Raw genomic sequence first — 14,608 nt, forward strand, 5'->3', positions numbered from 1 at the left:
ACAGCAGGGTCAGGGAGTTGGTTAGCATCTGCCAGAGGGACCACCCTGACAGGGAACTGAGATTCCAATGCTCTTAAGGATGTGCCCAGGGTCTTCTTACCTCGCAGTGGCTCAGGGGACCTTCTCTAGAGAATCTGGACACCTTCATTTCCCCAGAACTAAGAAAACCTTTGACACCTACCTTCTGGGCCTGGGAGTCTTGGGTGGTTATAGGGCATTGGGAGGGATGGCCTTTGGGCTACAGCCCACCAGGAGAGAAAACCCATTCTCACCTCTCTATTCCACTGAAGCGTAAAGAATCCGTGTTTATCAAGGTTTCCCCCACGCCCACCCACTTCCTGGGAGAATGGGGGCAAGTTGGGGAGTTGGGGGAAGGAGGCAGGAGGGGCAGGATGATGGCTCTGAGCTTCTCTATGCAGCCCTCGGGGCCGGGTGCCTGGGCAGGAGGAGGGGGCAGAGCAGCTGCTGGCGATTTATTAAGCAGTCACGGAAAAATTGGTTTATAAATTAACAGCTGTTTTAACTTTAGGGCCTCTTCTTCAGGGAATGGAAGCAGCCGACTGGACCGGGATTGGAGTGTGTGTGAGGCTGGTGGAAGGGGTGGGAGGCGGCGGGCTCCAGCAGCTGGCATTCTTCGGGGGCAGCCTCAGCTGGCACCTCAGGGGGCACCAGGCAGTGGCCAGAGCAGGGCGTCTCCAGGTGCCCGAAGCTGAGGCTGTCCCGCTGTGGGCTGCCGGCTTAGTCGCTCTTCTCAACAGCATCCCACCTGGGGGCGCCAGAGGGCACATATATCTCTGTACTCATGTCTGCCACAAGAGGGCAGCCTCAGCCCACTGATTTCTGCTCCCCGTCCCGCCAGCCCCAAAGGTCCAAACTAGGCTGGGTGAGAGAGAAACGCGGTCCAATGCTGAGCAAGAGAGAAGGTCGATCCAGTACATGCAAGCGATCTTCCACTCGCCCAACCTGAATGTATTAAAAGCAGCAGTAAGGAGGGAGAGCTCTGGAGTTAGACTGAGTTTGAACTCAAGCTCTGGGCAAAAAGTTCTGAGCTTCATTTGACTCATCTGTAAAAATGGAATGCTACTAATGAGGATTAAATGAAGTAATACATATAAAGGGCCTAGTCTGGTGCTCAGCACAGTGTAAATGCACCTGCTGTCAATTTTTATGACATGTCTTCATCTGTTCATTCATTCCTCAATTCATCCCCTCTACAGTGTGTAGTGCCTACCATTTTCTGGACACTATGGCAGGCAGGTGATGATGCAAAGACAGATGGTGAGAAGGACACGTCTCAAATAGTGTGCTAAGACATGATACACCCAGTGAGGGCGGAGGGGAGGTTGATTTGCATGGGGCAATGTTTTGGGGTGATGAAAATATTCTTTATCTGTATTATGGTAGTAGTTATATGTTACAACATTTTCAAAAACTCATTGAAATGTGTATTTGAAATTGGTACATTTTGTTATATGTAAACTCTAACTCAATAAAGTTATTTTCTTTTAAAAGCACACGATGTGAATTAATTGAATGGATAAACAATTGGATGGTGGATGAATGAATGAATGTGTGAATGAATGTCTCAGATAATGGCCCGCCTGTCCTGGTGCCACCGTTGTCCCTACTGAGAGTGCCCTTGCCCTCTCCTCTTGGTGTCCACGGTCTTCCCCAGAAGTGGACCTTGGAATTCTCCCCCTACCCCTCACCCCGTCCTCCCACCCCCATCAGTGGCAGGAAAAGATGCCCTAGCTAGTGCTCCCAGGCTTCTCTAAGGTTGATTTCCGGGATTTCCTGGGGCTTCCCTTCCAGCTGCCACATGCCAGTCCGGCCAGCTCGGTTCAGCTCAGTGGTGCCAAGGTCATGGGTGTGATGCCTAACTACAAACCCACAGTGCCAGCAGTACAACCGCCCAAATCTTGGTGGACTGTGCCACCATCTGGCCCTCTTCGGAACTGCAACCCTAGAGTTCCAAGAGAGCTGGAATCTTTCTTAAGGACCTAGCAGGGGCTCTGTCCTGGGCTGGGGCTTTATATAGTGTGTGTGTGTGTGTGTGTGTGTGTGTGTGTGTGTGTGTGTGCGCGCGCGCGCAGTTGAGCCAGTTCTGACTTCTGGTGACCCTATGAATGCATGTTGTCCACAATGTCCTGTCTAAGGTCACACTAAATTGTAGACCTAAGTTTCTTCCTCAGGTCTGCCCAACTCCCCAGTCTATGTTCTGTCCATGAGACTGTATCTTGTTTGGAAGAAGGAAGGGACTATTCATGATTGTCCACTCTCCCCACCTCCCAGAAAGAGGGCAAAGGCCTCACACCAACCCTCCCAAATTCAAGTTCCAGAGATAATGAATGTTGTTCCTCCTGTATGCTGGACACAGTGGCAACACCAGACCAATGATGTGAGGAAGAATTGTGTATTCAAAATAGTATGCTCAGACCTATGGTGCCTTAATAGACAAATAGACACTCTGTGATAAACATTTTTCAGTCCAAGCAGAAAGACCCACAGTTCAAGTGGAGTTATGTCACACAAGGTCTTGAATTGGTTCCTTGGACCCAACAGCCTGTGTTTCTAACTCAAAATAATACCTGAAGAGTGGCATATTATTTTTACATCTCATTTGCATGTGATTAATTCTAAGTCAAAGAGAATGGAGGTCACCCTGGCCCCTTGCTTCTCAGCCCCTCCAGGATGTACCTGACCCTGGCTGCCTCCCCCAGCCCTTGCTGGGCTCCCCCATCCTCATCAGCCCCTCCCCACTCCATGCCCCTGCCCACACTTTCCTCAGTTCCCAGAAGTCCTGTTCCCTTCCTCCTCTGTCACCCACGCAGCCCCCACAGCCTGGCCGCCCACCTGAAAAACTTTTCCCCAAGTTCTTGAGAAGTCGCGTAGGATACAGGAGAGAAATATCAAAGTAATAAAACCTCATTTAATTCCTAACGGAGGGCAGAGCTGTGAGCTGCAATTATCTTAATGCTGAGCTATTTTTACTCTCTCTCCATCTCTGTCTCCTGCCTCTCTCCGCTGTGATGCTTTCTCTTTCTCCCTGTCTCTCCAACTCTCGCATGCGTTTTCTCTGTCTCTTGTGGCTTTTTCCTACCTCCCCCCGCGCCCCGCTTTCTCTCTCACCTCTTGTCTCTGTCATCTTTCCTTCTCCTGTCCATCTGTCCCTTGTATTTGTACCTCTGTCAGCCAGTCTTGCCCATCCCTCTTGACCCTGCAGTTTAGCAGCCAAGCTGTGGGTGCCAAAAAAGCCGGAGGAAGAGGATAAAGACCCTCCCCTCCATCCCCAAACATTCCATCTTCCAGGCCTAACTGGGTCAGGGACATTTTTCCTGATTCAGGCCCTCTGAGAGCTCTAATCCTTTTGGCAGAACCTCTATAAACAAGTCCTCTCCGGTCAAATGAGCCTCAGCCACTGTGGTCCCCAGGGCCTCCTCAGCTCTGATGGGCTCCAAGGTGCAACTGGTGGTGATGCCGCCTAGTCCCTGTCCTCTCATTACCCATCCAGCTGTCCTCTGTCCCCTTCTTCCCACTCCAGGGCCTTCCCGCCCTCCAACAATGGAAGGCACAAGCCCCTCAGCCTCACTGTGGCCCAGTGGCCACTCGGGTTACTGCCTGGGCTATGCCTTTCCCGTGCCTCTTCTGAGTTTCAGAACCTCCTTATTTACCCTCCCAAGGCACTGCCAAACTGGTCTTTGCCAGCCCCCACCACACCCCATCTGGAAGAGGGGTCTGGGCCAAGCCCGGGGCTGCCAGAGATGCCCACACCTCTTGGCCAGCATTGTGGTATCCGGCTGTTTCCCAACAAGCATATAAGTCAACGAATGCAGTGGGACTTGAGCCAGGCTTGAGGTTGGGGGCAGTGGAGCCGAGCAGCCAGGGCTTCCAGCTTCCAAGAGCAAAGCTCTGCCCTCCTGCCATCCTCTCTCTCACCCCCAAAGTGGACAATGACTCTGGGGTACAACTTCGTGCCCCTGACCCCATTTCCACAAGACTCCTCTGACCTCCTGTTCCCTCCTTGCTCTGCCAGGGACCCAACATACTTGGGTTGGGAGTGGAAAAGTTGCCGAGGTAGGGGGAGGACTCCTGACTAACCCAGGCCTGAGCGTGACCAGGAGAGAACACAGCCAACACAAACAGAGCCCCAGGAAGACACACGCATGTGTACACGTCTACACACGCACCCTGTCAGTGCTACAGAGAGAGGCATTCAGACCCTTGCCCGCAGGTCCGCAGAGTGAAACACGGCTCCTGCAAAGATACCCAGGGCCTGGACCGGTAAACAAGGACACTCCAACCCACAGGCCAGCACCTCCCCTTCCCTCATCCAGGGACACACACTAACACCTCTGCAGAGAGACAGGCTCACACCTCAGAAATGAGTGCACAACTCTCTCCTCAGCTCCGTTCTCGAATGCACCAAACACACGTGATGGCACGTGTACTGGTACAGGCAGCCCCCAACACTCCAAACTCTGTCCCCCTGAGGTGCTTCTGTCTCCTTCCCATCAGATATGGGGAGAAAAGGCAGGAGACACGTGAATCCAGGGTATATTGTGGCAGGGACACAGCCCCCACACACACACCCAAGTGCTCACAGGATCGCAACCTCATGCCCCTCTATTACACAGGCTACAGCTGCGGATACAGTACCCTCACCCCGCTGTAAGCTGGCACACTCCTGCCATCACCTTGACAGCCTCTGACAACCTCCCCCACACCTACACCCTCCCCCACACACACATAGTCCTCCCACACCCTGCCACTCACACTGCATCCTTGACACTCTGACACACTTACTCACAGACTCACACGCACTCACACCACATTGCCCCCCCACACACACACTTTCTAGCTATAGGCACCACAGAGCCCCTGGCACTCACTCACATACACTCCCTGCCATGATGACTGACACGTGTCCTCCCACACGCAATCCTCTCTTTCGCACTCACTCACTTTCTAGGACACCCCCATTCACAGCTCGACATGCTGGTGACACTCTCTTCACCTCACAGGCCTCCTGGTGAAAGTCCAAGTACCCAGGCCATGAAGGGGTTAAAGCCAGAGTCCCGTTTTCCCTCTGCCCCTCTCTCCCCCACCTTCTGCCTCCCCCCACATTATCTTCCCTGCTGGACTCCATCAATAATTCAGCTTCAAGTTCTGGGGATACAGCAGGGGGCCCCCAGCCTGCTTCACCCCGCCCTGGCTCACACTCCCACCCTCCCCCGACCCGGGAGAACACTCTTCTCCGTGCTCATTGGCCACTTTCTCCTGAGCCCTCCCATTAAGCCCTGGGCGCCAGTCCCAGGCGAGGGGACGGACTGGGGACCCCAAGGCTGGGGCCAGAGGGGTGAGACCGGGAGAGAGAGAGAGGCAGAGAGAGACACGGAGAGAAAGAGAGGGAGATAGGGGAAGGGCGGAGAGACAGAGGAGAGACACTTAAAGACACTCAGAGAGAGCAAGGGAAGGAGGGGAGAGGCAGAGACACGGAGACCAGCGAGCAGGAGAGCGCGCGGGTGGAGGCGCGAGGGGACCGAGGCGCGGTTCGAGCTCGGCGGGCGGGCCCGCGGGCAGGAGGGGCAGGCGGGGCGGGCGGGCCGGCGGCGACCCCTCCTCCCGCGCTCTCCCCTCACCGCGCTCGGTATTTTTATCCGTGCGCACACAGCCCTCCTCCTCCTCGCCACTTACAGCCAGCCGGCTGTCGCCTCGGCGCCCCGAGCTGCACAGGCGAGCCCAGTCGGGAGCGTCGCCCCGCACCCGGAGTCAAGCGCCCCCAGCCCCACCGGCCACCACGCCCGCCATGGACCCCAAGGACCGCAAGAAAATCCAGTTCTCCGTGCCCGCGCCCCCCAGCCAGCTGGACCCCCGCCAGGTGGAGATGGTAAGGGAGCCGCGCCACACCCCCAGCAGCGCCCCCACGCACCTAGGGGCTCCCTTGCTTCCCGGGCGCTGCCGGGTCTGCGCTGGCCTGGGGAAGGGGGGTGACGGAGAGTCCCGGGCCGCCTTGGACCAGGCGAGGCCTCCGGGCAGCGCGTGAAGTTCACTGGAGACTCGTGCAACTTTTTCCCCGGGGCCTCGGTCCTGATTCCCGCGCCGGAGAATTCCCGGCGTTGAGCGTCTGAGCGTTTGGGCAGGCCTTTCTGGGCTGCCCGCCCCAGGAGGGGTGACTGTCCTCTGGACCCTTGCACAGTGTCCTCCTGCTCTAGGCTACCACCGGGACCTCTGCACCCCAGTCCCAGCCAGCGCTGGTCAAATGTGAGAAACCTCCTCCCCTGACCCATTATTTGGAGCAGACCCCCAAAACTGCTGCCCCACAGCCCTGCCCCTCTAGTCCCACCCTGTATGTCTGGGCTGGGGTTGCCAAAACCTTGTTCTGACCTCTTTCTGCTGTCAGGTCCTAGAAAGAGCTAGACATGGTGGGGGCAAGGGGTGACCCATCATCACAGAAGCCAGACCTCTTCACATTGACAACCGAGATCTCCAGAGAGCCTTCCTGGGGGCTGGGAGGCCTCCAAAGGCGGGGAGCAGGAGGAGGAAGGAGAGAACAGAAGATGGCTCCCCCTACCTAGCTGGGGTCACTTGTTGCTGAGTCCCAGTGGGCTCCCAACAGAGCAGTGGGAGTGGGGCCGAGTCATTTTGGCAGGGCGGGTTGGGTCCTAGGCCTAAGCAGCTTTTGGTCTGGAGGGCAGTGTTGGAATTCTGGCAGGAGGAGGTGGCAGTTTCAGCTTAATTCACCTGGTTCTCTTTGTGCATTTCCCTGGAGCTTAGAGGGGACCTAATTAACTGACAGTTGGTCTGATTGCCAAGCTAGGGGTGGGGGCAGTTACCGGGAGTGCTCTGTGCCCCCTCCACCCCATACACTCACCATTCAGCTTGGCTTATGTACCAAGGAGGGCGACTTTTTGTTTTTTATGAAGACTGTGCCAAGAGTTCCACAGCCTGAGAGAGACTGCTGGACTCCTAGACTCCCAGACCCAGGCCCCCAGAGATATCCCCCAGACTCCCGTGGTCTGTGACTCAGACCCACACCTGAGCCTCAGTGTGAGTTTGGAGGTGCCTGCAGTGCCCCGCCTCAGCCTCCCTCTGCAGCTGGATCTAGTTTCTTTGGAGCCCTTGAGCTGACCTTAGGTAGGCAGGGCCACGTGAGTGCCATGGCCCATGGGGCATCTTCCACAGCCAGCTTCAGTTCCCAAGGTCTGATGTCTTCAAAAAATGGGAAAGAGCGGGCCTTGATCGGGGAGGATAGAAAGGGAGGTGCTTATTATGGAGTAACTGCGGAGTGGAATGCTCATGGGCTGGGAGTCAGTGACCGGTTTTTTCTCATCATTCCTTTGCCTTAACGTGCTGTGTGGCCTTGAGCACTTTGCCTGAACTCTCAGAGCCTTGAGTTTTTACCTGAGTAAAACGAGGGGGTTGGGTGAACTATAGAGTTCTTTTCAGCTCTGACAGTCTTTGATTCAGAAGTTCCCTGGGGACTCCAAAGCACTGTTTGTTCCATGCTGGTGGGGGGCAGTGGGGGTGGGCTGCAGATGTCTGTCCTACCCCACATCTTTCTCCATCTCCTTAGATCCGGCGCAGGAGACCAACCCCTGCCATGCTGTTTCGGCTCTCAGAGCATTCCTCACCAGGTGGGCCCCTTCCCTGCCCCTGCCCAGCCCTGGCCCTACCCTAGCTCTGATGCCTTCTTAGGGCACTTGCCAAAGCCCCATGAGTAGTAGGAAATGGAGCAGAAGTGCGGTGGGGGGCGGGTAAGGTCTGGGAGCCCAACCCTGCTGGGTTCATTTATTCCTAGGCACCTCCCAGCACTAGGAAGTTAACAGCATACTTTCCCTTTCCCCAGAGATTGACCCTTTGGGGAAAGTAATTTGGATTCTCTTTCTCTTTCCCTTCCCTGCTCTTCTCTCTTCCTCATCCCTCCTTCACCGGTGGCCTCCCTCAGAGGAGGAGGCTTCCCCCCACCAGGTGAGTTTCCAGGGGCAGCAGGAAGGAGGCATTTGGTGAGATGGTTGGGATTGCTTCCCAACTAACACAAGATGCCAGGGAGGACACATTAGCATAACATTCAGCACCTCTGATGAGAGTGCCTGGTGCCAGGATGCCACCAGCAGAGCCTCCTCTGCCCTTTGCATAGATTGGGGTGAGGCCTCCAAAACCTAGGTCCCACCTTGAGCCAGGCCTCCCTCCCAAAGCAGTGGGGTGGCCTCAGCCTGGTGAAGGACCTGAGGGGCAGCAGTGCCTAGACCCATCGACAGAGGCTAGACCAGTCTGCCCAGGTTGCTATGGGTGGAATGGAGTGGAGGGAGGTGGCAGGGAAGGGGCCTGCGGTGAGCCCGTTTAACCTGGCACTTTACCCAGCAGAGAGCCTCAGGAGAGGGGCACCACCTCAAGTCGAAGAGACCCAACCCCTGTGCCTACACCCCCCCTTCGCTGAAAGGTACTATCCCCCCACCCATCAGTCTGGCTGTCCCCATGACCCCTGGAACTGAGTTGACACTGGGGGAGGGAGGTGAAGTTTTGAGCTTTTGTCAGTGGGCGGGGGGAGGGGGGGGAGTTGTTTTGTGTCCCCCAAGCTCTGCGTAGAGACCAATTCAGTCTTAATTTTGCCTTGTAAAAAAGAGGCTGGGAAGGGTGGCTGTGGGCTTGAAAGAAAGAAGGAGGCAGGCCTCAAATAATAAGTAGGCACCAACATAGAGACACTCAGCTCTGTGCCTCCCTTTTGCAAATGCACACTGGCCACCTCCCGCTCCTCACTCCCCAAAAGGCACCTTCTTCTCTGGGCTGCACTCCTTGCTCCCCTCACCCATCCACTTAACATTTGCACAGGTCTGCATACTGGGTACTTCTCCTTGCTTTTCCTTTCTGTATTAAGAGGCAGATCATTTCTATAGCACGCACTTATTCAACACCTCGTGTGTGTCAGGCCTCACTGGTGGGCACTGGGCAAAAGAAGGGGAGTCAGATTTGGTCCTTGCTCTAGTGACAGTTTGCTTCAAAGGGTCAGGGAGACCCTTACAGAATAGAGGGTGTTTAAGCCTGGATTTGAAGGATAAATAGGAATTCAACTGGTAGGCAAGGCCCAGAAGGGCATTCTAGGAAGAAGGAAGGTGTGGAAAAGGGGAGGAGGTGTAAAATCACAGGGGTCTTTAGGGCCATCCTGGAGACTGGGCTTGAAGTGGGGAGCTGTGCGAGATACACCTGGAGAAGAAGGTGGGACAGATTGGGGTGTGGGGTGGGTCTCTTCCTTGCTAAGCCATAGGATGCCTTCCACATCTGGACTCCTACCTGAGGCTCTTCCTGCCTGGCCAGCCCCCTCCTCCCACAGAGAGAGGGAGGGAGACCGGAAGGGTGTGTTGACAGCTCCCTCCAGGTGGGTTTAATGACTTCCAAGCACCAGCCAAGGTCCACAGGTGCACCTGTCAGCCTGCCTACTAGGGTTGGGAGCAGAGAGGAGAGCCTGGGAGAAGAGGAGAGAAAGGGCAGGGGCCCTTTATCTTCTCCCAGGACAGGAAAACGAAGGGACAGCAAGCAGGCAGTGTGGTTCAGCACCTGGAAGGACTTCCCACCTGTGGGGATGTGGGGACGGCCAACCCCTGAAGCAGGCGTAGGCGGAAGGGCATCTTCTCAGGAGAGAATATAAGAAATCTCTCCTTCCCACCCTGGGCTGGGGGTTGGTGAGTGGATGTGATGAACCATCCTTGGGCTCTTGAGTGTGAGCATGGGGCTGAGGGCTGGGTGAAGAGGATAGGGCCAAGGCTTTCCAGGCCCCCCCGTAATGGCCAGAAAGGTGCCCACCCCCATTGCCCTTTTGGACTGCACTTTAGGAGAGTCTAAGTGGGGAGAAGCAGGGCAGTGGAAATGGGCCAGGAAAGGGGTAGGCAGTGGGAGTGAGGGGGTGGGAATTGTGCTGGGGACTTTTGAACTTAAAAAAGGGGACTGAGGGGACGTGTTCAGGGCCCTGGAGATGGAGACAGAGAAAGAAGGGGGAGGGGGAGACCCCAGAGAGCCCTGAGAGGCACGAGGCACTGCACACGCGGGAGGCTCACGGGGTGCCAGCACAGGCGGCTGCACACACCTATTGTTGTCACTGAGGCTCACGAACTGAGCTCTCCTCCCCCAGCTGGGGAAGAGGGCGGCTGCTGTAGCTGCCACCTCCTCTCCTCTCTTCCCCCCTCCCTCCAACCCTCAGAGGACCATTCTATACCTGGAGGGCACTGTTTTGTAGGCTTCGGCTCCTTTCTGGGTGGGGAAATGCACCTGGCAGGGTCGGGGTTCTCTAGAGGGAGAAACCAAGGGCCCCTGGAGGAGGGTGGTCAACACTGAGTCTTGGCTTGAGGCGGGGTCTCTCCAAGGCTGAGCTCTCACACTTGGCTCAAGGTGAAGCTTCACTGCGTCGCCAAGCGTCACCAAGGCAAGGGTAGGGCGATTTATTGCACTTTTATTGCCTGGGTAGCTTGCCCAGAGCCAGCAGGAGGCACTGAGCTGGGAGCTCAGGGCAAGGCGGGGCAGCGGGCACACACAATACACCCTCTGTGCCTGTCCCCAAGTTGGCAGGAGTGTAGTGCCCTGCTCACTACACCGGAGGTTTCCAGCCTGGATCTACCCCTCTGGGCTTTCTGAGGGGAGGGGCTGCCTGCGGACCAAGGAGCAGCTTCGGCAACCGTAGCCCCTGGCTTACCAGCATCTCATCTGTGGGCTGTGAGTTTAGTGACCGAATACTCTAAAATTCCATTAACTCCTGGCCCCGCTGCTGCCCCAGCCACTCCTCACAGTGTCCCCTCTACCTCTGCCCTTCTCCCAGAATCCCCCAGCCCTGTCCCCTTTCTCCGAAAGGCCTGGTCCTTTCCATCTTTTGGAAACTTCTCTCCAGCTGCCCACATGGTTCCCTTCCTAGGACCTATCCCAGCAGGCCTTGGTGGTGTTGGGCGGTGGGGGTGTTTGCTGCTTTCTAGGTCACCACAGAGGGAGCTGGAAGCTTGGGGATGTGGGTCAAGATTGTGGGGGCCTGTGTCTGCGCACACCACATCCCTAGGCACGGACTTTATTGGCTGCAGACTATTATGTCCTCAGTCTCAGAATTGTTCCTACCTCTTAAAGTCTAGGCAGAGGTATGTGGAGTGGCATCTATGACAGGGCAGTGCCAGGGGGTGGGCAGGATTGTGGTGAGCAGTGCGCCCTGAGCCGGCTGCGCACTCCTCCAGACAAATCCCCCTGGGCTGTAACTGGTGGACACTATGTCCAGTACTAACCAGGTCTTTGGAGAAGTAAGCTCCCCAGCCAGGGAATGTTAAGCTGCTGTTGTGCCTGCCTAGTCTTGTCTAGCTTGATACCTTGTGGCCTGGTTCCAGCCTCTGGGGGGCCAGCATCTTTGGACAGCTTAAGAGCCAAATATGATCAAGAGCCTACCCCCTGCTGCTTTGGCTTGGTCTGGCCCCCAGAGGCTGACCTGAAGACTTCGCTTTTGAACTAGATCGGTGAGGAGGTTAGCTCTAGCCCCCCAGGCCCATGGAAGGAGGCTGGGGGCTGGGCCACATGCCTCTCCAGCTCTGGGGGCTGTTTCTTGGGCTTGGCTGACCCTGCCTTCCCGGTGCCCCTGTGCCAGCCGTGCAGCGCATCGCCGAGTCTCACCTGCAGTCCATCAGCAATCTGAGCGAGAACCAGGCCTCAGAGGAGGAGGATGAGCTGGGGGAGTTGCGGGAGCTGGGCTACCCGAGAGAAGAAGAGGAAGAAGATGACGAGGATGAGGAGGAGGAGGAGGAGGACAGCCAGGCTGAAGTCCTGAAGGGCTACAGGGGGCCTGGTGAGCTGAAGGGGCTGCGCAGCCTAGGTCCTTCCGCCATGGGTCAGGTGGGATCCTCGAGTTCTTGGGGACACCTCTTCCAGGTCACAGTCACAAGCATTCCCATCCTCTTCCCCCACAGATCCCTCACACTCAGCCTTATCTGACACCCGGGCCACTCCCCTCCTTGACTCAGTCCCTCTTCCAATTAGGTTTTTCCTAATAATTAATCCCTCTCTTTCCCAAGAATTAAGGCAAGGCCACATGAGGATTGAAGCTGGACCCAAGAACTTCTCATCCATGGTGGTGAATGGGTGCAAGGAGATGAAGGAATGGGGGGTGAAGGATATCCAATGCCCCTATGGTTTGCATTACTGAATGTAGGATGTGGTCTCCACTGGGAAGCAGAGGACTGGCTGATAAATCCTCTTCAGGCCCCAGCAGGCTGTTTCTCCTCTTTTATTTCCTAGGCTAGGGTAAAAGGATGCCCTCTAGTGTCTAGACGGATAATCTAGGATTCAGGAACCATTCTGGTCCTGAGCAACTCCAACCCCAGCTGCCTGGGAAGAAAGGGGCCAGGGAGGGGCCCAAGACCCACACAGAAGGCCTGAGAGCCAGAGGCCGCAGATCCAACAATCTCCCCAGAGGGTTCCAAGCCTAGAGAATTTCTAGGCAGGAAGATCTCAGCCTCTCCCATGGCTGTTTCTCCCATGCCTGACCATGGAAGGCTGTGCCACATCTACTCTTCCCAATGCACATTAAACTTTTTGGTCCCAGAGTTTATGAGGATGAAAAACAGTCAACTACCCATGCTAGACGTGTCTAGCCTTCGCACCCAAACAAAATGGCTTGGGCCTCCTCCCTGCGCCTTGGTCCGTGGGGGGTATCAGCCATGGGAGCAAAAGCTCTAGCTGGAAGAGTTGAGTCAACTCCCACTGAGACCCCTAGAACAGGTGGAGGGGGGCGGTGAAAGGAGACTGTTCCTTCCCAAAAAGCAACAGGGCAGTGGGTCAAATGACAAGACTACCAAGGAGCTATATCAACTGCCATCAGTGCCACACTAGGCTGGACAAGGCATTAATATTATCTCATTTAAGGCAATCTACACAATTTCCCTCTTACCATCCCCTTCAGAGAGGTAATAACTGACTAATCTAAGTCATATGGCTAATCATTGGCAGAGGTGTCCTAGTCCAGTGCTCTCTCTGCTATACCATGATGGCCTCAGAAAGTTTAGCCCATGCTCCAGGATAGCCAGATGGACACTCAAAATCTGTGGTTTCATCCTTTTTTCCCCATCTCTAGCTGGACAGAAGACAACTTGTGGCCAGGGTCTGGAGGGGCCCTGGGAGCGCCCACCCCCTCTGGATGAGCCCCAGAGAGATGGGAGTTCTGAGGACCAACTAGAAGACCCCGAACTAAGTGGTGAGGCTTAGGAGTGGTGTACGGGATCTCATGGTGGGGCTGGGATCTCGGTTAGGCATGTCTACGCCCTGAGTCCCTCTGCTTGCCTTGCAGAGCTTGGGGAGGAGCCACTGCGCCCTGTCCACCCTGAGCCTGGCACATAGGCACCCAGCTCCGTATCTCCCAGAAGGAAGTGGAGGGGGCATCACTGTTCCCCAGAAACCCACTTCGTCTTCACCCTATTTTCTGCCCTTCCCCTCACTTGCTAGGGCTGTGGCTTCTGACTTCTAGAAGACTAAAGCTGGTCTGTGTTTGCTTGTTTGCCCACCTTTGGCTGATGCCCAGAGTTCCTGGGTACTTGCTGCCTGATGCCTACCCCTGCTAGTCATTCCCCTGTTCATTCAGTGGGAGGCGGGATGTGAGAGAGCTTACATTGGAAAATCTAGTAAACAAGGGACAAAGGTTCACCCTTCACCTCTCTTTCTACTCCCTAGACCTTCTCCCTTGGGCACAGGAAAACCACAGGGCAGGACCCTAAGATCTGGGGAAAATGGGTACAGGAGAATCTGTAGGTACCCTAGGTCCTTCTCCACCCTCTCTCCTCCTATGGGGGATACCAAGTCACCACCCTTCTCATTGGCTTTCACCAGGGCTGAGGAGGATTCAAGCATCCTTCTCCATAGCCTCAACATTTTGGAAATCTTCCCTTATCACCCCTGCTCCCATACTGGGTGCCTGGAAGATGGACTGGCAGAGGCTGCTTTGTTGCATTTTGTTTGTGCTTTGATGCCAGGAATGCCGCCTAGTATATGTTCTTAGGGGGGGCACGTGGTGGGGGGAGCCAGGTTCTTGTCCTCAAGCTGCTCTGCCCCCTTCCTCTCTTCCCTGACTCCAGACCTGAACTGCTCCCGTGCTGTAATAAATCTTTGTAAATAACTGTGCTGAGGCTCCTTTTTTCAGGGGAAAGGAAAGGGAGGAGGAGGTAACGGATTCCCCACCACCACCGTGTGGAAGACCTAGTTGGTGGTCATCTAAGGGTCAGCATCTTGATCCTAGTGTCCAGTCCTCTAGTCTAGGAGTCTTTCCTGCAGACAACCAGCTCGGGGCACTCTTAGGAAGGACCACAAAAGTTCTAGATCTTGCTAGAGATGGCAGAAAGAGGCAACGAGAGGAAAGAGAACAAAAGTACTTCAAGAATAATTATGGATTCCTCCAAATTCTGTCCTCTCCAGCACTCCCTGAAGAAGGTCTCTTTTTTTCTACTGTGCTAGGCCTATGTGAGCCAATTACGACGATGCACTTGGGCTTCTTTCCCATTCCCTCACCCTTAGGAAGAACCTCTTGATGTTGAACTTTAGCTGCGGCCCTCATTTCTGGCCCTTGGGGGTGGCGCCAAAGGGCTTGGGGACCGAGGCTGAGGCG

At 55.5% G+C, this 14,608-nt stretch overlaps 1 protein-coding gene across 4 annotated transcripts; it reads left to right on the forward strand.

The window, feature by feature from the left end:
* The first annotated feature begins 5,309 nt into the window (after nucleotides 1-5,309).
* Nucleotides 5,310-14,123, forward strand: PPP1R1B (protein phosphatase 1 regulatory inhibitor subunit 1B). 4 transcript variants are annotated; one of them, XM_011383013.2, is made up of 8 exons: nucleotides 5,310-5,356; nucleotides 5,672-5,887; nucleotides 7,574-7,634; nucleotides 7,946-7,968; nucleotides 8,362-8,440; nucleotides 11,606-11,803; nucleotides 13,088-13,207; nucleotides 13,301-14,123. In XM_011383013.2, exons 2-8 carry the CDS (start codon nucleotides 5,807-5,809, stop codon nucleotides 13,348-13,350), a joined length of 612 nt encoding a protein of 203 aa, XP_011381315.1. In that variant the 5' UTR covers nucleotides 5,310-5,356; nucleotides 5,672-5,806; the 3' UTR covers nucleotides 13,351-14,123. The 4 variants fall into 4 exon arrangements, with proteins under 4 accessions (XP_011381315.1, XP_023380633.1, XP_023380635.1 ...); XM_023524865.1 differs by lacking the exon at nucleotides 5,310-5,356 and having other exon boundaries at nucleotides 5,373-5,887; XM_023524866.1 differs by lacking the exon at nucleotides 5,310-5,356 and having other exon boundaries at nucleotides 5,374-5,887; nucleotides 8,365-8,440.
* The last annotated feature ends 485 nt before the right edge of the window (nucleotides 14,124-14,608 follow it).

Source organism: Pteropus vampyrus, unplaced genomic scaffold (genome assembly GCF_000151845.1).
Source record: "Pteropus vampyrus isolate Shadow unplaced genomic scaffold, Pvam_2.0 Scaffold503, whole genome shotgun sequence".
Classification (NCBI taxonomy): domain Eukaryota; kingdom Metazoa; phylum Chordata; class Mammalia; order Chiroptera; family Pteropodidae; genus Pteropus; species Pteropus vampyrus.